This window comes from Enhydra lutris, unplaced genomic scaffold (genome assembly GCF_002288905.1).
Source record: "Enhydra lutris kenyoni isolate GAN:26980312 unplaced genomic scaffold, ASM228890v2 scaffoldscaffold1, whole genome shotgun sequence".
Classification (NCBI taxonomy): Eukaryota; Metazoa; Chordata; class Mammalia; order Carnivora; family Mustelidae; genus Enhydra; species Enhydra lutris.
The window spans coordinates 34179319-34203401 of record NW_019154085.1 but is presented as its reverse complement, the minus strand read 5'-3'; the positions used below and the strand labels follow the sequence as shown (position 1 = coordinate 34203401).

Below are 24083 nucleotides of genomic sequence, written 5' to 3'. Positions count from 1 at the left end.
ATCAAAATAATTGAGCAAAAGGTAAATAGACTTTAGTTACAATATTTTGGAAGCATAATTAATCCCCTGTTCTTTTAAATATGCATATATTTTCTAAAGAATCTCAGTGGCTTTTCCAAATAAAGCATTTGAACCAAATGACTAAAATGAAAGGTGAGACAGTGAGGTCACTTACTTGAGGAGGAGACCAGACCTGGCCTCATGGCTCCTGTCCATGCTAAAATGCAGGGATCTTCCTGCTTAGTTTCACACTTAGGATTTAGCTTCCTTTTTATTTGCACGTCATCAAACTCATCACTGTTTTGTCTAATGTACCCTTCTTCCCCATCTATTTTGTATCATAATCAGACACTGTACAGCTCCATAAAGATGATTTCAAATTCTAACAAAAACAAAATTGAAAAAATCTGATAAAACTGGGGGTCAGTTTGAGAAATTGTGGAAATTTATATCCCAAAATATTTTGTGAAACTTTAATATTCAAAAAATGTTAAATACCCATTTCCAGACCTAAGGTAACATTGGACTCTACCATATCCATTTAGAAAAGAACATATTTGTTTAGTAAACTCTAGGAAAGGTGATTTTTATGATGCATTAACATATATTCATATCCATTGATATATACCTGAAGTCCTCAATATACTTTTATATTATGATGTTTCTAAATCAGAGGAATAAAGTATCTCCTTCAATACAATGTAAACATAATAAGAATATAGGCAAAGATAAACAACTCCAGAAAGTACAACTGTAATAATCATCATCCTGCAAAAAATATATCATGACTTTCTCTGCTATATATCCCTACTAGTGTATTGTCATATATTTTAATATATGTTTATTTCCAGAAGGAATATTATTATGCTAAAAAGTAGGGAAGTAGAATTTTTAATGCAAGGATTAAATTGCAAAAACTATTCTAATTATAATTTCAAGCACATTTGGGGAGTGATCATTTAGTTACATAGCTCATGAGCTGATAATTAAAAATGGAAACATCTCACAGAAGTATTAGCTATAATTTTAAAAGTACGTGTTCCATGTAAGGGACCACACTGGGATTTATACTGGCCATGTCTCCATTAGTTGCCTCTTATGTGTCTGAGTTAGGTGCTATTAGGGCCTCCTGTTTTCAAGTGAGAAAACCAAGAGAAGTGATACAATCCGACCCAGGGTGCATGGTTAGCTTGTGATGAGACCAAAGTTCAAGGGCTGGTCTGTCACTCCAAGCTGTGCTCCTGACTACTCAGATTCCCCACTGTTCAGTTCCAGTCCTTCCTCCAGGGACATCGCCCATAACCAACTATCTTTATATATTATCTGTAGAGCCAGATCTTTTCCTTCTTATCTTGGTAGCCACAGTGCTAGGAAATTTTAAGAAAGTTTCTAGATAATTCATAAGAGTGAAAATTGGCAAGGAATGAGCATTATTTCCGTAATGCATTGATCATTCCAGGTGTTTTCTCAAATATTAATGTTTTGAATCGCTTCAACCATCCTTTGAGATAGATATTAACATCTTCAGCCTAACAAATGGGGAGAAGCAGACTCAAAAAGTCTGGCTAAATTAGAACATTAGAACCATATCTATCTACAAATTCTATATTCTGTCCATGATTCCATGCCAGCTTCTAAAAGAAAATGTCATCTGAAAAATGATACAATTTTATAAAACAGGATGACTGGTTGCCCTGGAAAAGAATATTTATCAACAGAATTATCTACCCATCTTGTTGACTGTGTGAGTTTTATTGTACTACCACTTGTAACGTCATGAAGAAAGGCACTATCTTTTCCAAACAAGATTTGACTCAAAATAATAATGTCACATTTTGTTGGTCCACTCAAGGCATGTTCTCTATGGGCTGGCCAGCTTTTCTGAGCATTACACCAAATATTAAAGAAGAAGGAGCAATGAAAGAAGATTCAGGAATGCAAGACACACCGTACAATGAGGTTAGATCAATATAATCTAGTGTATAGTAACTGAGTAAAAAGATGCATTGAACTGGTACATTAAGCTAAATATGGAGGAGAAAATGTTATTCAGAAATCAGATTACTGAAGAATAGGACTTAGGTTAAGTGAAAGGCAGGCTAAAATTAAGCTGAGATTAATAGACCTCAAATTCCATTGATAAAGCATAATTTTCCATGAATATTTAAACTAAACTTTATTTCTCTAAGATGGACCCAAATATATAATGTCAGCTCTTCTATAAGATATGAAATCGTTGGTCCTTTGGTAAACGTCATAAGAGATGATGAAAATTTTGTGAGCGGTCCACAGCTTTTTAGTGCATTAGAAAGTTTGTTTGTAAATACACTTGAACAGAAAGGCTCACTAGTTTCTGCAAAAAACCTTTTGATTTGCAAACCATGGTTATTTTTTATTAATTCAAAACAAGCTTTCTAGTGTTGATTTACATAGCAACAATTCTGATAAAGAAAACAGAGCTCCCTCATCAAGTAAATAAAATATTTCACCAGCTAATTGCTTAAATTTTAATGTTACATAGATTGAAAAAAAAGGGTACAGAAAGCAAGTTTTGGGGTGGATTTTTACTTAAAATTTATATAGTTAATGTTGATTTAGTATACCTTACAAACAAACAGTAAATGCAACAACATATTTGTTAACTATTTCAAATAACATCTAAGAATCTTTTCTTCAGGGGCGCCTGGGTGGCTCAGTGGTTAAAGCCTCTGCCTTCGGCTCAGGTCATGATCTCAGGGTCTTGGGATTAAGCCCCGCGTCGGGCTCTCTGCTCAGCAGGGAGCCTGCCTCCTCCTCTCTCTCTGCCTGCCTCTCTGCCTACTTGTGATCTGTCTGTCAAATAAATAAATTTAAAAAAAAAAAAAAGAATCTTTTCTTCAAAGACATTGTTGAAAAGATTCCTACAATATTATCCACTTCCTTTAGTGAATATATAATTTGATTCAGCTGAATATTCTTTAAACCACTAGTATATGTGAGGCACTGAGTTCAGGGTGGAGGACAAAGATAAATAAGACATAATGCTGACTTTCAAAGAGCTTAGAATCTTGAGAAGGACAAATTTTTTCAGGGTGGGGACTAGCTAGTCCAAGACCCAACAACTATAAATCTAGGCAATTAAAGGGAAACTTTTTAAGTGACAGTGACTGGGATGCAGATGGATGGGACATATATGAAAGCTCTCCAGACTTTTACACGGGATCTTGACATTGATGGGACTTGAAGGTGCCAAATGAGAAAATAAGGTTCTTATAGCTGCAGCCACAACATAGGTAAATGTGTGGAGGTGCAAAAGGATTCTGAGACTGGAGTAGTACGGGATGGTATAACCAAAGTGCAAAGTCAGTGGCAAGTGGGGGGTTGGACTGAAAGGGAGGTTGGTGCCTGACTGTGGAGCTCCTTCAGTGCCATGCTAGAGAGTTTGGATGGCCATTCAGAGATACTGGAGTTCCTACAAAGTTCTAGGGCGGAGGAGAGCTTGAGATCAGATTTACGTTTTAGAAAGAAAGATTCCTGGAGAACAACACGTAGGATGGACCAGAGTGGGAAACAGATTACTAGAAGACCACTATGGGGTCTGGAAGTAAAGGAAGAGGGGTTTGATCTAAGGCAGGGACCATGGAACGGGAAAGGACTAGACAGAGCTGAAGGCATTTTGTAGATTCAAATTAGCAAATTTGAAGGACAAATTCAGTGATGGAAAGAGAAGAATCTGAGAAGATACCACCATCCCTTCCAGGATGGTGTAAATGCCAGTAACAAAGGGAACACAGCAGCCCTGCTATAAAGAAAACTGACAGTTTAACAGTTTTGAAAACAAGTTTCAGGGATGAACCACAATGCGTACACTGTGTTTACACAATCGTGTAAAATCTCATTTTGGTTTGGGGAATTACAGAATATCCTGGTGGAACAGCTCTACTTGTGTGTGGAGTTTCTTTGGAAGTCTGAGCGATATGAACTCATCGCTGACGTCAACAAACCCATCATCGCTGTCTTTGAAAAGCAGAGAGATTTCAAAGTACGTTTTCTGAGGCCAGACCTTGGTCAAAACATCCTGCTTTAAGTTGGTGAATTACTTACAATGTTCAAAAAAGAGAAACTCTATGTTTTTTGTGTCAGCATCACCTTCATGAAACCCTTTGATTTATGGTTTCAGAAATTATCAGATCTCTACTACGACATTCATCGGTCATACCTGAAAGTTGCAGAGGTGGTCAACTCTGAAAAACGGCTATTTGGTCGCTACTATCGTGTAGCATTTTATGGGCAGGTAAGTTCAACAGAAGCTACGTGGCCTCTACATTCTGTTAAACAATGAAACTTTGTCTTTCATTCTCTATGAGACATCAAACTCCACATGCCAAGGGATTGAGAGAATGTGGGTGTATCTGGGTATGTCTGAGGGGTTTTCTGGATGTGAGGGTCATATGTTTTTCCACGGGAATGCAGTGAACTGGGGAACAAAAGGGTAGAGAAATCCAGGGGTCTTAATACAGATCTAGTTAAACCATGATTAACTTCTTGGAGAACGAGAGCGTTTATTTTTCGGCATCATCTTCTTCCCAGTTAACCCCAAATATCTAATTACAGTTTCACATCCTATGTTAAGGTGAAATTAAATTAAACGTGTTTTGAGGAATGAAATTCATAGCATTCTGGGAAATAAAGAATTCCTAGGGCTTCCACCATGTCAAAGCCCTTTGACCATACAGTCATGCATTTTCTTTCCTCCTCCTTCTGAACTACCACTGATTCCAGGCAGAACACCGTTTTATTTTTTTTTTTTCTGTACTGTAGGTCAGTATAACTGTTGCGTTATCTTCCCCAGCCTCCCACCTTAGCAGTGAACCAGAATAATAATATTAGTGACCCATAGCATTAGCCAGAAAATTAAGTAACATATTCTCTATTAATTATGAGTGTCTCTGAGCAGTGCTTTAAGTGGAACAAACCCAGGCACCACCCTGCTTCTTTTCAAGAAGGCTTATAACATGATGACATTGCAGCAGGCATACCTCGGATTCTGACCTGTGTGCACGGACGCTCCATCCTTTTATTTTCATATGACCCTGCCTTGTTTCCTTTCCTACTTTTCCCTCACATAAGACAGTGTTGCCGATAGCTTCTTTTTCTCCTCAGAATGTTCAAAGGCAGTAGCTGAAGAAGTCAAATCCAGCATGGTCATTCCATATTGCTTGCCATTAAAGTCTTTTGAAAAACATCTGTTTTCCCCTAATTGCCAAAGGCAGCTTAAAAACTAATTTCTGAATTAATAAAGATTAGCTGTTCTCCACCTGGAAAGAGAAGTGTTACCCATTACCCACTTACCATAAACGAATTCATCCAACTCAGATTTTCCTCCTCACATAGCAGCACCAGGATTGCAGAGATAGCCAAAACTAGCGGAGACAGTCCACAGATACAGACTAAATGTAGACATGTGTGGGGTCTACACATGTCTACATGTGTAGTATACCTTGAAGTGATGGTGTACCTTGCAGGGAGAAAATGGGGGAAGCTTCAGGGGAGGATGAAGAAGGTAAGGGAATGATATCTTGAACATCATGAAGGAAAGAAGCAATATTTGACCTTGGTGAAACATTGACAGGAAAAGTGGCGGAACACCCCATTGGAAAGGAAATGTGTGTGTTGAGGGATGGCAGAGGGAAAGACAGGGTTTTCAGGGAATGGTCACAGGCTAACTGAGCAGCAAGGAAGTGACAAACAAGATTCAAATCTACAATCCTTCCAAAGAAAAAGTAGTAAATTGCCATGAATAGTCCAGTCTTGAAAGCCAGATTGCCCACCTGATGGTTTCTCCAGCCGGTCTCTAATATAGGGATACTAAACAGGTAGAAACAAATGCTGCTCTTTTCCTACCAGATTTTAATGCAGACGTTTACTCTTTCCTTCTTTTGGTCTTGATGGTTCCAGGCTGTGGTAAGTGTTCTCTTCTCTGTTTGCATGTTCTAATATCCTCACACTTCCCTCCATATAGTCATACTGAACCTTAACTTTTTGTGTGCAAATCAACGTTTGGTAAAAAGGTGAGATTATCCTGCTTCCCTTCATTTTGGAGTCATCTGGCATTTCTTGAACTAAATTGTGTTTATTCCAGTTATCTGAATTACAAAAATGTATCGTTTACTTTTCACATATATTATCATTCTACACAAAGGTAAATGTGGTTTAAAAACCTGCGTAAACACACGTGCCCTTGTGTGCACACCCAGGTAAATATGATCACCACATATTTGCAGTATTTGTAGGATAGACTTAGTATTAGAGATGATCTGCTCATTTCAGACCACTGGGAACTGCAACTGATGAAGAAGGGCGTGGTGGTCAGATTTTTAGAAGTTGGAGTTGTTGCCATTGACAGGCTCCTTCCCAGGCTCCGGAAAGAACCTTGTTCCTTTCCACATAAGTATTGTGGAGAAACAGGGCTCTCTGTAGTGGTGAGCTCTGAGAATTCTCAGCGGTAATGGTCTTAATACCCAATGCAAAAGATGACCAGTGGACTAAACCTTAAGCCAGCAGGGCAGATTAGGTCTCCTAAAGATTCAGAGAGAAGTGATGTAAGAAATTCTGGAAAGCCAGCAGAGGCAGAAATAACGTGCCAGCACCTAAAGCTCTGTGACACCAAAGAATCTTTTTCCCTTTTTGAACCATGTAAAAGTGCCTGTAGTCATACATTTTTTTAAAAGATTTTATTTATTTATTTGACAGACAGAGATCACAAGTAGGCAGAGAGGCAGGCAGAGAGAGAGGCGGAAACAGACTCCCCGCTGAGCAGGGAGCCTGATACGGGGCTCAATCCCAGGACCCCGAGATCATGACCTGAGCTGAAGGCAGAGGCTTTAACCCACTGAGCCACCCAGGTGCCCCTATAGTCATACATTTTTTTACCTACAAAAATTATTCACCATAATTCAACATAATTATTGCTAATTAAGCTGGAAAAACAAATTCTTTTCATTATCCACACATTGCCTGTCCACATTTGGCTCTGCTCATCTGACCACAACATACTTTTTTGTAATTCTTTAAGCCCTCCCCATGTCCATACCAAGATTTTCTACCTTCATTTATAAAATGGGGGTCATGGGTCCTTAACTCACCTACTAAAAGAATACTTGAAACCCCTTGTACTAAATAGACTGAGGTGGGGGTGGGGGAAGAACTGGGAAGAGCTACTTTCAAATGATCTAACTTTGTTCTTTTTGCAGATTTCTCAATAACGAGTGCTAATTGCACATTTGGCCTTTTTTTTTAAATATGTGCCACCAATATTCTCAATTGTCTTTTATTAAAAATTCCAACCTAAGCTTAAAAGTGTTTTGTTAAATCTGCAGACCTGAGTGCACGCGAAGGCATGGTACTTTATAAGCTCAAACTCCAGCTGCCTTTGAACAAAAACTAATGGGTCTTCTTGATACACAGCCATTTAGAGCCTCAGTCATCAAATGAAATTCAAATACCTGTCCCAGGATACCAAATGGAGAATATGAACTATGGTATTCAGTAGGAGCAGACGGTGCACAGCAATTTACACTTGATGATAAAGAAATACCAACTAGATATGAACATTTCCCTGAACGTGTACAGAATGAAGGTTCCAAAGATCTAAGATAAAGTCTTAACTACTTGATTAGCATAATCCCCATAGTCAGAAATAATTTCTTTTCATCATGGTACTTTATGTCTCTGTAAAATTCATCTTTTAATATCCAAATTGGCATGTCTCACAATCGTGTTGCAAAGATTATGAGAATATAATATGCAGTAGGCCTTTTGCCTTCACAAGGCCTTTGGGTATTTTAGTGTCCCATGTGGATAGTGTTTCTTTACGTGGTATTGGCTAGAGTAGTTAATATTATGTCTGCAATGAGCCAGACAATAGAAAACAAGTTGGAAACTGTTCTTTCATGGCAGGAAATTAAATTGCAAGTCTTGCATAGCATGAATTTTCTAATGGGACACCTGGCATCACTGACTATGGGAATAATTTTACACAGAGCAGCCCATATACAGCACCCTCCAAAGTGTCCCTAAAGTATTCATTTCCAGAGTAATGAAACAACAGTAGTAATCAAACATCAGCTGTAATCAATGAAATACTTAGGCTCTGATATTTAGCATGTAAGGAAGCAAGTGAATGCCCATTGCATAACTTAAAACATCAGATGCTCCCAGAATGAATAAATCAAAGGCTGTGGGAAATTTTCTTCTCTTGACCAAAGGATATAGAGTCCCGGATTCTCAGTCATGCCTACATGGGTGTAGATGTATCTCAGAATCTTGATAGACTAGTTTAAGGGGAGGAGGGAAGGTGCATTCTGGATTCATTCCTTCTCCATTCTGGATTGTGATATATCCTTGTGGCTCCCCATCTATATGAAAACCATTGATAAAAAATGTGCATTTTAATACATAAAATAAGTATACAAAATATGTATAGAAAGAAAGACATATTTATATGAAAACATTTCTTGGAGCTTCTCTTCTCATAGTATTTAGCCTATTTTTAATACTTTCTGACCCACATTTAGACATAAGGTTCCTCTTAGGATGCGTTCCTTTGTGAATTTTGGATTACTTAAGTACAATGGCAGGGGCACTTATATTTGACATCCCAATAATGACTCAAAGTCATTGCAAAAATCTGCAAAAACATCTAAGAAGGAGTCCAAGAGTCTTTTTAGTTGTCTTCAGTTTACTGAAGTGCATTTTTATCATAATCTATTGCCTTCCAGTTTCATAATCTATGTATGTTAACTCTACTGATTCAAAGTCCTTGTTTAACTGGAATATGTGCTATTTCCTAATGATAACTGATCAGAACATTTATCACATTGTACAGTGACATTTAGAAAATCAAACTAGCAGGGGAAATGCACATTTCCTACTGCTCTGAAATGCAGTCTACTCATAACCTTGGGACTAAAACAAAACAGAAACTGCCCGTGGATTTTCATCATCTGGGTCCCTCATTATAAATCATGTATTTCATAGAGCTGAAATTGAAACTTAAGACAATGTCCTGTGGCTCAGCGGGCTGTGCTTTGATAGTTTCCCTAGGTGAAAAGTAGGCGCACATTCCAAATATTTTCAGAGCTGCCGTTGATCCGGCTCCAAAAGCTCTTACATGATCCCAGGAAGACACCGATTAAATTTTTAATTCTGCTACTCCAGCTCCTTTCTCCTTATTTTGGAAGACAGGCCCAACACGTTGATATTTCCAGGCTACGTACATAATAATCACAATTTTTTTTCTGATTAATCACTTACCAAAATATCGAAATCAACACGAGTAGACTTTTTACAATGAGGAGAATTGTAGAGTTCGTGCAAGAGAAGCTGAGGGTATGTATTTTTAAGTACTCGAAACAGTTAAACGGTGTTCCCCGAACGTTAGCCAGAGCTCAAATTGCTCTAGTGACCCAGAATGTTCTTTGTTACCGCTCTCCTTCTCATCACAGCTAACACACACCAAGGGCCTATTGTGTACCAGGCACTGTTCTTGGGGCCTTCCAGTAGAGTTCTGAGTCTGTACCATTTCCCATCCCCCAGATCAAGGAGCAGGATTGAAAGAAGGTCACAGTTCATGACCAAGGCCATGCGGTCATAATAATGACAAGAAAATCCTGCTTCCCACCCCTCCTTTCCGGCTAACCCTGGATTCAGAAATTTGTTAGAGGAAAAAAATCTCAGTGAAATGTCTCTTTGTGCTGGTTTTCACAGCGTGGTGAGAAAATCTTTTCCTGGAACTTGGAGACATTTTTCTTATTGAAAAGGAAGTTATAAGTGTTTCTATGGCTCTTGCCCTGTGGAGGTGCTGGTTGATGGCCTCAGAAGCCGTATCTCTCTCATGTGTCAGTCTGTCAATTTAGCCACTAACTTCTGACCTTGAATCAGACAAATCTTCACAAAGACAGCAACAGAGAAATCATGGCAGGCTGGAAGTCATGTGGGAACTGAGCCAGACCTCACTTACCCCTACCAAGTCTTGAGGAAAGACCGCAAGGTGCTTTTCATGCTCACGACACTCCAAGTCACTTCTTAAAGCAGTTTGGGGTCAGGACACTAGTATATTCAGCTGTGTTGAACAGTCTCAAAGAAATCGTTCAATAAAAACATCTTGATTAAAATCCATAGAATCTTTTCCAGCTATACCTGGTGCAAATATACCCTTTTTTTAGATGTATGCCCTCTGAGAATTATTTCATTCACCTGTTTATTCATTCGACAAATGTAGAGTGAGTTTCCCTTAAGAACCAGCACTGTGTTAAACACTGAACGTGCCCTGTTGAAAAAAGACCCTTCTCTGCCTTTAAAAAACGCAACATCGATTTTGGGAAACGCTTGACAAAGCCTGTGCTGGTGAATGTGCCTTGTTTGTCGTCTTCACTTGCCACCCACTTAGGATAGAAAGTACACGGCTCACGGTGGTCACACCTGGACAGATGTGCATTTTGATCATTATTCTTAGATCACCTCACATGAGCCAACAAGATTATGCATATTTGTTGTTACATATAATGAGTATTTTTTTAGTCAAAAATGATAAAAACAAAAAAAGCACAGCTAAGGCTTTTCTGATCTGCAGTATCTTCACTTGGCCCTCGAAAGCCGTTTCCATGAGGTAAATTCTGCAGTCAGGAGAAAACCACATGTGCTGGGATTCTTAACTCCCGACTTTACCTAGTCTTCTGAGGTCACATGAATCCCACAGGAAAGATGCACCTGTATCTCTTCAAAAGGAAGGAGTTATGAAGACTGCCTTACCGAGTGATCCTCAGATAATGAAATCCTACCTTCCCACAGTTTCAAATCAGACAACTATAATTAGTAGAGGTTAAAACCTACTTGCACCTATGGCATAAAAATGACGACGTGGTTACTATTTTGAATCCCAATTCTAGCTTTGCAAGAATGTAAAAGATCTATTAGTAAAGTCAACTGAGTGATGAAATTGCATATGTTGCTTTGGGCCTCTGAAGACATATTATAGTTATTTTAAAAATAGCAGTACTTGGGAGCATACCATATGTCATTTCTGTGATGACAACGATCCAAAGTATGTTGGCTTTGCATCTAAAATGGCACGGGACTCGTATCAATGCATAGCTTTAGATACCGTTCCATAACATACAGGGTTTCCTATGCTAGTTTCAAAGACGTGCAGAAGACCTTATTTAAAAAGGCCAAAAATTACTCCAGACTCTGTGTTCTACCCCAGGCTGCCACAAGAGGGCATTCTTCTCCCAAAATATATGCAAGCAGAGTTTACCACTGATTTCTACAAACAGAGAAAACATGTGTCTAAGATTATCTCACAAGGGTCTTTAGCCTGGTCAGGAGTGTTTCATTAACGACTGATTCTAACATGATATTTTGTTTTCTTTACTTGACATTTTCTGATTGTGAATTTTATAGGGTGCTAATTAATCAATGGCTTGGGTGACAACGGAAGACTGGATGTATTGTTTAAGCAGAGTTTTTGTTTTGCTTGTGATTTGCGATTTGAGTTCCCTAAAAAAGTTGGTGGTTCATTATGTCTCTCCCTTAGGGCTTTTTTGAAGAGGAGGAAGGTAAAGAGTATATTTATAAAGAGCCTAAACTGACAGGCCTCTCTGAGATTTCCCAAAGACTGCTCAAGCTCTACGCAGATAAATTCGGAGCAGACAATGTGAAGATAATCCAGGATTCCAACAAGGTAAAGGAAAGCCCGTATTCACACAAGTGTGAGGAGTTGACTTAATTTTTTCTAACTTTAGTAGTTAAAGTTTTCATTTTCTGCCTGACTGTGCAAAGTAAACCACCTCCACTATTTCGGATGTTTTGCTCATTTGTTTATTGGCTGGTTGATCAGTGATTTCTTTTTTCTTTTGTCAATAATGTTATATACATGTTTATTCAAATAACTTACAGATAATCATAGAAACAATTTACTAAATTCTGTACTTATGCCATGGGTTATTTGTTTGCATTTGAACAGCAATCTAAGGGTTAAAGTGATTGGGCCCAGTGGTGGAGTTGGACGAAACAGCACAATGTATGTATTCAGTCATGGAGGTCTTTGGGAGTCATACCAATTTTGAAATCTGTCCTCTGTGACAGTGGCAGACTTGTATTAACCCGAAAACATTCATTTTACTTCCTCATGGCTGCATGAAGCAAGGGCTTACATTCTCTGATTAGATTAGTCAAAATTGGATCTTCTAGTGTGCTTCCATTCATTTAGCCAACTTTATCAAGCACCTACTACATGCCAGGCCCAGAACTAGCAGCTGGGACACATGGAGTCTCTTCCTTCCAGAGTTCACAGTTCATATAGGGTTAAGAAGAGAAGAATATATGAGAATAGTTAATTAAATAGAGACAGTGAAGTACCACAAGAGACATGGTCCAAGTCACATGGAGAAAGCTCAGGGCTCCCTTAACAGCTCATTCTTGGCTGGGCAATGCTCCACAGGGGAAGAATGTTTGCTCTGGGAATTGCAGAGTGAGAAGGTGTCTGCTGGAAGCATAGGGCATTCTAAGAAGCCCAGCACAGGCAATGCCAGGAAGGAATGAAAGCAGGAGGTGTGTTTAGAGCCTGCCAGGTCTCAGAATCACAGTTTGGAGAGAAGAGCGTGGCAGAGTGAGGGAGCCGGAAAAGCTGGTTTGTGCCCAAATGTAGAGGCTGTTCCTAGGCCACAAAGGAAAAGGTCTTTTCACGCCTCTCCTCTTTTACACAACTGGTATTTGGAGCAATCTGGGCCTGAGGCTACTGGATCCAGACTGAAGTTGTGACAATGGGCTCATCATTCTCTCCCTTAGCTGGAAAGGTACAAGCCCCTTCCCCATGAAGGTGGACAGAACTGGAACTACTGTCACGGTGGTTCTCTGAAATAGGGGGCATGGACAGAGTTTCTAGTGGTTTCTAGAGTTTCTGTCGAATTTGGTGTCAGACCACTGGAGTCTTCATTCCACCAGAATACCTCCTATCAGCCGGTGATCCCTCTTGGAGAAACTAGTGGCCACTCTGAAGCTCCTTTTTTTTTTTTTTTTTTTTAAATCTGTAAAGTGGTTACAATTATACTCATTTTACAGGGTAATTTTTAGGAGCATTACAAAGAAGTTCTCAAGCTTCCTCAAGTCTCTGGAATCAGATAGGCAGCAAGCAGTTAAACAGATGGAGAAAGCTGGAGGATGTTGGAAAATTCTTCCAGAAATCATTAGGAAAGAGGATGAGACTCATCTCTTCCAACCTTGAAAAATAGCAAAAGCCATTCCCTGGCTGTTCTTGGGACCCCCCCCCCCATCTGCCTGCCTTGTTGTTTGAGAAGGCTAGTCACTGCAGCAGAGTCAGTAAATACATTATCTAGGATGATTTATTGCAGATAAAAGAAAAAAAATAGAGAAACTGAAAATAAAAATATTGGCACTCATGAAATAGGTGAATCAGTTAATCCTCTAAACAGACGAAGAACCTCCTTCCACATTACAATCCCAGAGCCCATGGCCTCAGTCTAGGTATGTAGTTGAATCCTGGAGGGACCAAGAGATACATTTCTACGCTCAAGAAGCTCATATTCTAGGGGCACCTGGGTGGCTCAGTGGGTTAAGCCTCTGCCTTCGGCTCAGGTCATGATCTCAGGGTCTTGGGATCGAGCCCTACAGCAGGGCTCTCTGCTCAGCAGGGAGCCTGCTTCCTCCTCTCTCTGCCTGCTTCTCTGCCTCCTTGTGATCTCTGTCTGTCAAATAAATTTTAAAAATCTTTAAAAAAAAAAAAAAGAAGAAGAAGAAGAAGAAGAAGCTCATATTCTAGACAAAGGTAGGGGTATTCATTACAGAAGAGAAAGAAGATCAAAGATTAAATTATATGCCCTAAACAGGTACTTAGGTGTCCAAGAACCTCAGCTCCTTGGAGGGCTGGCTCCAACCCACCTCTGCCGCTGTCTGGACCACCGTCCAGCCAGTTCCCCTTACTGTTGCTTCAGGTGGCCCAGCTCTGAAGCGATGCCATCGCCTATCTTTCCCCGCGGGGACAGGGACAGGCCCCTCCCTCGGGAGGCCGGCGGCGGGAAGGCAGAGCCTTCTCACTTCCAGGAGCCCCTGGGGCTCACACTCCTTCTTTTGCCATAATGTGTTAACCCAGGTAAACCCCAAGGATTTGGACCCCAAATATGCCTACATCCAGGTGACCTATGTCACGCCGTTCTTTGAAGAAAAGGAAATAGAGGACCGGAAGACGGACTTCGAGATGCACCACAACATCAACCGCTTCGTCTTCGAGACGCCGTTCACGCTGTCGGGCAAGAAGCACGGCGGCGTGGAGGAGCAGTGCAAGCGGCGCACGGTCCTCACCAGTAAGTGCCCTCGCGCGGGGCCTCTCCTCGCGGGCTGCGCGGTGGCTCTCAGGTTTGCTGACGAGGACCCGGGACGCGCTAAATGCGACGTGTGTGCCGGGAAGCGCCTCCTTCCCCTCCTTGGGAAAGTCGACAGGGAGAGAAATTCTCAGTAGAGCTACTTAATGCACCTCTTCCCTTTAGACGTTCCAGCCGTCAAGGTCATGGTGTGCACATCCTGGGAGAGGCACTGGGAACTTCCCCCTGCCCTCTCCCTGAGCCTGCCCCCAGGGATTTCAGGGTTAGCAGCTCTCCCAAGTGTGTGCCTTGGGACCAAATTCCAAACCACTCTGGAATTCAGGCTTCTCATTTGTAAACTGAAGGCAAGGGATGACCTCCCCCGTTCCTCTCAGCACCCTCTAGATCTAGTCTATGAGTTAGTCATCCTTTTACCTATTTGGTAAACATGCCATGAGGGCCTGCGAGGGGCTGGACACTCTCCCGGGAATTTAAATAAATGAACCCCGAGTCTTGCCCTCAATGTGTCCACGGTCTGGTAGGAGAAAACCAAGTAAAGCAAGAAATCCAGGCGAGCATGGCCTGAGAAAGAAAAAGGGAAGGCACAGGTAATCCCCCTGGGCGGGGGGGCGGTCTCCTAGGGCAGACCAAAGAGAAAGTTGAGCAAAGGTGTTCTGGAGGAATCTTGAGAGATGAGCAGTCCTGGAGTACGCAATAGATACAATAGCAGTGTCCCAAATTATAGGAAACATTCATCTTCGGTAAACTTTTCCAGAACTTTTATCATCAAAAAATGAGAACAAAACTATCATACTATATGCTACTGAGTACACATTTAAGCATTCTTTAGGGTGGTTTAGAATAGTTTTTATTTGAATTAGAAGCTGGCGGGGGGGGGGGGCGATACTGTTTTAAGACTCTAAAAGCCTAAACCCAGCCAACAGATGAGTAGTTGTTGGCTAGCCAAATGTAGAAAAGCAAGCCAGGTGACAGCCGCTGGGCCCCAAGCTGAGATGTGAGACACCACAGTACAGTGGAGGAAAAATAACTCACATACACAGAAACCATGCAGAGTGGAAGATGCTGTATGCAAAAAAAAAAAAAAAAAAAAAAATTCGTCTGGACCTTCCAGTGCCACCCCGGACTCACCTCACTCACCTCAACCTTTACCTTCTCTTGCATATCTTTTGTGCAGCAAGTCACTTGTTCCCATATGTGAAGAAGAGAATACAAGTCATAAGCCAGTCGAGCACAGAACTGAATCCTATCGAAGTGGCGATTGATGAGATGTCCAAGAAGGTTTCTGAGCTTAACCAGCTTTGCACGATGGACGATGTAGACATGATCCGACTGCAGCTCAAAGTCCAAGGAAGCGTCAGCGTGAAGGTAGGTGCTCTCGGAGCGGAGAAGCGCTTGTTATAATGTGAAGCCTGGTATAAAACACCCTAGAAATTCTTTACAAAAGGGCTAAGAGAGACTTTTTTCTGTGTGATACCATCCAGCAACTTTATCTGAGTCTTTCAAATTTTGTTTCGCTGTAAGTACACATGGATGGTGCTAAACACCAGGAGATAAACCTTTTTATTTTTTTAAATTTTAGCCTAAATAAAATTTCTTCATCCTCAATCCTCCTTTCCCATCTCCTCTGGATAAACTATGTTCTATATTCTAAAATCTAACCAATGAATTAATTAATGAATAATAAATGTGGCTTTCTCATCTGTAAGTAAAAGCCTTATGAAAGTGTTCCAAAACAAAATTCTTAAAAGTGTATTAGTTCATAAGATGTGTGTCAGTATTTATCTGACTGTCACATGTCTGAGAAGCTGCAGATGGCCTGCTCACAGTGGGGGATTAAAGAATATATAACAAGCAGACTGTTTGCAAAAGCATAAGCAGTATTTAGGAAAATCAGCAAGGTGGGCGCAGGTCCTAGCTAGAACGTTATCCCCTAGATCTGAAGACAAGGGGAGAGAAGAGTGAATGGGAGCAGAGAGAGAGCTGGGAGAGCCAGCTGGTGAGACAGACAGAGCCGCCTCTGCTAGATAGAAGACCACAAGGAGGAAACCCTGGGTCCAAAAACACCCTGACCAGCTGAGACTAGGGAGGGGTAAGCAAGGCACTCACCTTGGGCACAGAATTTAAATAGGCATCAAAACACTCAGTACCCACCATAAAATAATATTAATGCAGGTTTTTTTAAAATAAAAAATGTCAAAAATTTATAATGAACCAAGTGTTCACATTGTAAATAAAGGCAGGCCAGTAAGTATGCCCTGTGCAACTACGATGGAGCCCAAGGCAAAATCAGGAATACAGATCCTGATGATCTGCTCTCCGCTTCTGCACCTACCTCTCTTCTGTGTCCCCCATGGCTGACTCAAAATAGCAATAATAATAAATCTTTTAGAGCCAGAAAGCAGAAGACCCATTGCTGTACTCTAAACGGAACAGCTTCCCTCAGCACATAGGTGTGTCAAGGAAAGTGAGCATTGGATCTAGAGAAGCAAAGGAGAGTATCCATAACGTTTACTCATTCTACCATGCAGGCAATCCCTCCCCCATAAGGGCCTTTGAAGACAACTCTAATACAGTGTTAGCTTCCTTCTTCTGTGACCGTATTCCTTCCAAGCCCTACAGTCACAGCAAAACGCTACAAACACTAAAGAATATGGACTCCTTCACAAGTGTGAGCCTACTCATGTGTGTGCACGTGAACGGGACCTGGCATTGTGCATTCACTCAGCAAATCTGATAAATGCTTCCTCCGGCCAGTATCTAGGCCAGACTGTCAAGTGGAATACAGTCAAACAGCGTTTCCCAGGACGGCACATAGACCACCACCATGGAATGTCACTTGTTAATAGTTCAGTGTTTATTGTAATGTGAACAGAAAAAAAAAAAAAAAGTAGCACATCAAACATTTGATTTCACAGATGTTAAAATTAAATGGATTTAAAGTAAGGAAAAATGAGTCGCGTTTTCAAAGATAGTGAAAAAATAACGGTGCAAGCCGAGTGCAGATATGACAAAAATGGGAAATGATGGGCAAGTGACAGTTTGCGAAGGGTGGTCATGGAGTACAGCACTCAGATTCGTCCTTCAGGAGCTTACTACTGAGTTAGAGGACAGCAGATGAGAGAGGTAGCACATCATTAGGTCACCAGGCTCTGTGAGAGGATTGGGGTGCTGCGTGATTGGTTCTACTCCTTCCAGCGGTGGAGAAGGCCCCATCCAAGGAAGAGATGGGATGGTCCTCAGCCAATTCTCTTCTCCCCAACAGGTTAATGCTGGGCCTATGGCCTATGCACGAGCTTTCCTTGAAGAAACCAATGCAAAGAGATACCCTGATAACCAAGTAAAACTTTTGAAGGAAATCTTCAGGTAAGTTTTTCTGTGTTGGAATGTACCTCCTCCAGGTAGCAGAATCTCTCAGCAGCTTGACTCGGAGCTGCCACTTTCTATGGCTAATTGGTCATTTGCTTTTCACTGTCAATAAAGGCAATTTGCAGATGCATGTGGGCAAGCCCTTGATGTGAACGAGCGGCTCATCAAGGAGGACCAGCTGGAGTACCAGGAAGAACTGAGGTCCCATTATAAGGACATGCTTAGTGAACTCTCCGCAATCATGAACGAGCAGGTAAGACTTGGCTTGAGGTGGCCCAAGCTGCCACGTTATAGAAACTGTCCATTCTGTCCCTAGTGCCAGAAGGACTGTAAATGTCCCTTTTCTTACATGAACAGCATGAGCACAGAGGTTCTCACTCCTCCATGTCCAAGATTCTTTGCTTCTCAAAGCAGAGATCAGGTTAGGGGAGAAAAAAATCTATGGGGGGGGGATGAGAACCCAAGTAATTTCCAAAGTTTCAGGTATGTTTATCCAAACTCTATGCAAAGTTGGCTTTCTAAAATAGATGGAACCTTTTAGACACCAAGGAACACAGGATGACATTCCACTAGATTTGCTGCCTCTCCTGTCACCCCAATGTACACCTCTGCAACGCCCAAGTTGTGAGATGGAGTTCTACCACCAGGGGTCTCTGCACCATACTCGAGAAGAACCCTAGGTCTAAGGTCAAGGCTTTGTAAGGTCCAGACTGCACCTACAGAGGCTGGGAATTCCTGAAGATGTGCAGAATTGGGTAAAACTTAATCCTCTGCCCCACCAGCAGGTCATCCACGCATCTAGCATGTTCCATAAGGGTGTGCACAAAATCTGGATATTCATTAATCACAATACTTTTTGAGGCGCAGAAATCAAGTGGAAAAGCTAAGGGCCACTCTTTGACTTTCCAGTATCCATCAACTCCCACACCTGGACATCCCGACCTAGACATCTTACTACTCACGGTCTTCTCCAGGAGTTTGATGTGCTCTTTACAGAATAACTGAGCAGGAGAATTTGAATAATCTCCTAACAGTGCCTCATGCACAGCAGCCACTCATTAAAAATTAGTTCCCCTTCTTTTCTTTAAGCGGCCTGGCACTATCAACACTATTCACAAAGCATGAAATGTATCTCATGCATGTTTTCTTCCCAGTGCATTTCTCATTGTTTCTTTTGTCTTCTTTTCCGTCTCCTTTTACCCACATTTTAAACTCTCCAAAGTAGCTAGGGGAAGAAATTGGTTAATTGTTTACGTTGGAGATCATTAATCTCCCTGGATAGGATTTCTCAATGAGGGATTATTGTTAGTGGGATTTGGGATTATGAAGGGACGATGGGAATTAAAAACTCAAGAGAGATGCCTCGGTGGCATGGGGGCAATCATAGATCTGAGAGTGAAACAAAAGAACGAGCAGTGGACCTTAAAGCTGGAAAAGGTGGTGAAGAAATGTTCGTTTCCAACTATAAATTACATCTGACCTTGAAACTTCGGGCAAAAAATACTTTTCTCTTTTTTTTCCTGGCAGCTCTGTCGCGGTCCGTGTCTATACAGCTTCTGTTCCTCTGTGTCTAGTATTTCCCTCAGTACTATAAGCAAAAGTGGTATGTTTTTCTTTCCTTATGTCTACACTGTCCTTTGTGGCCTTCTGGTCTGCCTATCTCTTCCTAGTTGCTCGTATTCCCCCAGACACCTCCACCGTGGCTAGTGTTCTCTGAGTGTTTATTTAATTAGAACAATTTTATTTCCATTTCGAGATAGACTGATGTTAAAAAAAAAAAAAAGCTTGCTGATTAAAGTTAAAAGCTTATCTTTTATTTATTTTTTTTAAGTAGGCTCCATGCCCAACATGGGGCTTTAACTCACAACCTTGTGATTGAGAGTTCCATGCTCTTCCAACTGAGCCAATGAGACACCCCAACAACTTAGCTTTTAAAAAGAAAATTCATACTCAGCCAATTTGTAAAATATATTTGAGGTCAATTGTATCTGAAACAAAGATTCAGTATACCTCAAATTGCAACAACAACAAAAAACAAAAACAAAAGAACAACAACAAAAATCTTCTGCACAAATATAAGAACCAGCTGATTAAGAGGAGAGAAAAATAATTCTTTTACAGGATACCTTTACTAAAAGAAGCAAAGTTTAAGTTTGTGCTTCCTGGAAGTTGATTCAAAGAAAAGAAATGGATGGATTTCACAGATCTTATTATTCAGTAAAAGAAACAGATCTGTTGGCAGGAAAGATAAACTTCCCCTGGTCCTGGGGATTTGTCACATTGGTATTCATATACGGGACAATGACAACAACGTATGTTACCTTCAAAAAAAGTTTTCCTTAAAAATGATTTCCTCTATTATATGGGTTTTCCATATTTCCACCTTAGATTAAAATGAGGACAAAGTATTAACTTCTAACTCTGTAAAAGAGATTCTAGAAGAGAAACTAGTTAATAATCATCAATCGTAAGTATAAATTATCCATAGCAAAACTATAAGATATCTAAGTGAAATTAGCTATTTTCATGACAATCATCAATAACTGTTATTCATTGGTTGTAATGAACAATTTCCTAAAATCAGAAAGAGCTAGCCAATGATTAAGATCTATAAAGTCTCTAGTATTTTTTAAAAATGGGTGTTGTCTCAGTTCAGATTTACAACAACAAAAAAAATTGTTTACTTCTTTTCTCGTTTTTTTTTTAATGAAAAAGCATCTGGCAGTAATCATTGAATTCAAACTCTAGTGGAGGGAAGGGTTGTCTAGTATTAGCATGATCTTGTAATGCATGAATTCATTCACATACCTTTACAAGACCAGTGCTCTAACCCCTGAGCTATAGGGCCTCGTGTCATTCACATACCTTTATACTTATGACATGTTCTGGAAGAAAATTACATATATAGTTACAGTGAAGAGAGAAATTCTACCCTTGAGCTTTTAAAAATAGAAATAGTGTTAGAATAGATAGACATAGAAAGAAAGAAAAATAACAATGGCATTAATTATGCAGTTGACTCCAAGAATGCCCAGAAAAGTCCTAGCTAAGAGGGTATCCTGAAGCCACCTACTTAGTGAAAGAAACTTCAGTATACGGAAGGAGAAGGACTAGGATAAAGCAGATGCTAGCGTGTAAAATGGAGATATTGGGATGAAGCACTTCGGGTTGCTAAAGTGACAGGCAGACAACAACTACCTTAATAGGCAGCCAGAATGCCACACTATTTTATAAGTAGCCAAAAAACATAAAACCTCCTTTGATGGAGGCCAAAGTGATACATGTAAGTAACTGGAAGAAACATAAATATAAGACGCTCATTTGGAGTCTGTTTCAGCACTGACGGTGATAACATTGTGAAATCAACGGCCGTAATGAATCTCAAATATAAAATACAGAGAAAGGAACGGGTCCACTCTGTTATGGTGCCAAGAAGGCAAGATGCAAAGGCATGTTGCTCCGGGAGTGTCAGATACTCTGAGGACACTTTATTTCCCAAATTATTTAAGCAGAACTTGTGGCATCGATCATAAGGAGGATTTATGGGCAGTCTAGGATACCCAGATGCTTCGTGCTCTGTGCAGGTTGAAGTGTTAACCTGTCTTGGAGGGTTAAAGAGGGTTAAAGCTAAACCATAGTAATATGTTAACTAAGTGGAAAAATCTTTTGAAATATCCATTAAGTCTCTCCCTTACAGAGATACATTTTAGATGTACCTACGGTTTCTACTGTTGTTATCATATTTACATATCATTATTCGCACAGATTTGACAGGAAGTTATTACTTAGGCATGTTAATATTATTTTCAAATAATATTAGTGTATTTTTTTCTTATATTTCCATTAATGCAAACATTTAAATGAGCTTTCGGGTGTTTCCCCTTTTTGGTATTTTGACAGTATAAATTGTAAACTTTTAGAATAAAATGAAATTCTGGAAGTACTCAGATACAATCATAAAGTCATTATTTATAAATTTATCTCTGATAGTCAAAGAGTATTGTGAAGCTATTTTAAATCTTGCCAAAATGCTTCTGACATGGGCTTGCAAAAACTTCCAGAACTATTCTGATAAGCTCATTTTCGACAACTCACAGCGGTCCTTATGGGGTGGGAGAGAAGCACTGTTCTGGGTTTTAATTTTGTGCTTGCCAATATTAACACAAAACTCTCTATTTTCCTTTTGATTTGCCGTGTTGCATTTCATCCTGTCAAGATTACATACAGGGACGACCCGTCAAAGCGCGGAGCGGAGCGAACCTGCCCTCTGGTAATTAGCAGGGCGGCCCCGGCTGTGCCCACCGTCTCCATCTCAGCCAGTGAGGAAGCTTGAGTGGAGGTCTGCTGCATCAGACACACCTCTAAGGGAACCCTCTGAATTTGCAGCTCATCTCGGGGAAGAGAGAGATTTAATTTATTTGAAGTTTTTATAGTGTTAATAATTTTTTTTTTTTTTTACCTCGCTAGCTTGAAAATTTTGCCCGCCTCCAGTTTTGCACATTTCTTATGATTTGTTTGTTTTTTTTTCCTTGAGCAACGTTGATTAAGTCAAGCTGAACATTTGCCGTGAAATTGCAATGAATGTGTAGCTCAAAAGCAAACCCTAAGTTTGCTGTCAGTTATAATGTGTTCAATACCAAGCCCTAGTACATATATTTTAAAGGTCAAAGTGAATGTTTTTGTAACATTTAAGCACATTTCAAATGTAAATAGAAGATTGTAAGATATATGGTTTTTACCAAATTTAAAAGAACCTTTTTAGTTAATACTTATGACAGTGCTAAAATTGTATGAATAACATTTCAGATACCATTATATTAAAATATTTGTGTATGTGTACAAAAGTGTTGATAAATACTAACCTTTAAAGTTTGTGGAGTTCCTTTATTTGTAATATATGTGCTCTTAAAAGCAATGGGATGTGAAATTATGTAAGTATTTTGTTGTTAATAGAAATAAAAAATACAGTTACTTTGCATTTGGTTCCCTCTTGAAGAGTGGGTGAGTTCCTACTAAAAGTGGTTCATCGGACTGGATACCTGCTGAACGCAATCCCATATTCACTACATATGGTGCCTCCTTAAGAGGTTAGGGAAAGGACTCCACACTCAGCCAGGCTGTTACTCCAAAGATCAAATCGACATGCCAGAAGTTTCCAAATCTACAATAATAGGATGACTGGGGAAGATAGAATGAATCAGAATCATGAGGGCTGTGGTATTTAATAGGACTCTTCACAAATATTCCATATAAACTTGCGGTGGGATTGCATGTTCCTGCCTCTTTTGAAGTTAGACTTGGCCATGTCACTTGCTTTTGAAATGTAAGCAGAAGTGACATGTGTCATTTTCAGGCAGATACTTAAAAGCCAGTAAGTGGTTCTGCCCAATCCCCTCACTGAAGCACTCACATGGAAATGAGGCCTCTATCAGCCTGAGTCCCCAAGTGACCACAACGAGCATACACACACACACACACACACACACACCACAACTACCACCACTCCCCACCAACCTTGTCAAATACAGAGTCTGAGTCAACAGCACATTTGGTTGTATTAAGGTCCCAGGATTCAGGGACTGTTTGTTACCACAACATTATGAGTTCATCCTGGATGAATTGTGACTGATGCTCAACCATGTTTGGGAACCACTAACACATTCCACCTCCTCCTCCAGCCAGCTCTCTCCCCCAAGCAACACAGCAGCAGTGCAGCTGAACTGAGCTGCCTCCAGATGCAGAAGGCAAGCTCAGGAAGAGCATTTTACATTCACCCCTGGCCGCCATTCCAAAGGTCCAGCCTCCAGTTAGGAGACTTTGGCTGAGTTCATCTTTCTCCTTCAAAAGTCCATCAGCCACTATCCACAGAAGACCACAAAGGAGGGTAGAGCTTAGAAGACATATTTAAATACTGTGAACACAGAAGTGATAAAATCGTATTTGAGATTAAAACTCTGATCACTCAAGATTCACGTAACTGCTCTTTTCTCAAAGAATGCACTCTTTTATCTTAAAAATAAATAAATAAAGCCCTGTGATGAGATGACCTCTGATTCAAAGTAACATTCCCTGCTTCATTCTGATTCCAACTTTCTGGGTATTTGTCTGGCGGGATGGAATCTTGGTCATCTCATCTAACTTCCTCATCATTACTATACCAAGAAACCAGGAAGACTCTTCCCCTGCTACTGTTCCCACTCAATTTCCACCTTTAGTCTTGAGACCTTAAGCCCATCCCAACCCACCCATTCCCCTGCCCCAAGGACACTGTCAGCAATGGGCTACCTGGCCAAATCTGAAAATACAATCTATAAGGAAGTAATTGTAAATAATGGGTCT

The 24083-nt window shown here is 40.4% G+C and overlaps 1 protein-coding gene across 3 annotated transcripts in view; it reads left to right on the top strand.

Moving 5' to 3' along the window:
- LOC111145251 (dedicator of cytokinesis protein 10) overlaps positions 1–22722 on the top strand; it is a 294365-nt gene extending 271643 nt beyond the window's left edge. For all 3 annotated transcript variants that reach the window (XM_022500052.1, XM_022500044.1, XM_022500061.1), the window contains 9 exons: positions 1853–1959; positions 3899–4021; positions 4160–4273; positions 11576–11722; positions 14150–14360; positions 15553–15743; positions 17641–17741; positions 17859–17997; positions 21961–22722. In XM_022500052.1, the coding sequence (XP_022355760.1) occupies positions 1853–1959; positions 3899–4021; positions 4160–4273; positions 11576–11722; positions 14150–14360; positions 15553–15743; positions 17641–17741; positions 17859–17997; positions 21961–22077 (1250 nt within the window). In that variant the 3' untranslated portion in view covers positions 22078–22722. The remainder of the gene's footprint in view (positions 1–1852; positions 1960–3898; positions 4022–4159; positions 4274–11575; positions 11723–14149; positions 14361–15552; positions 15744–17640; positions 17742–17858; positions 17998–21960) is intronic.
- Positions 22723–24083: the final 1361 nt, after the last annotated feature.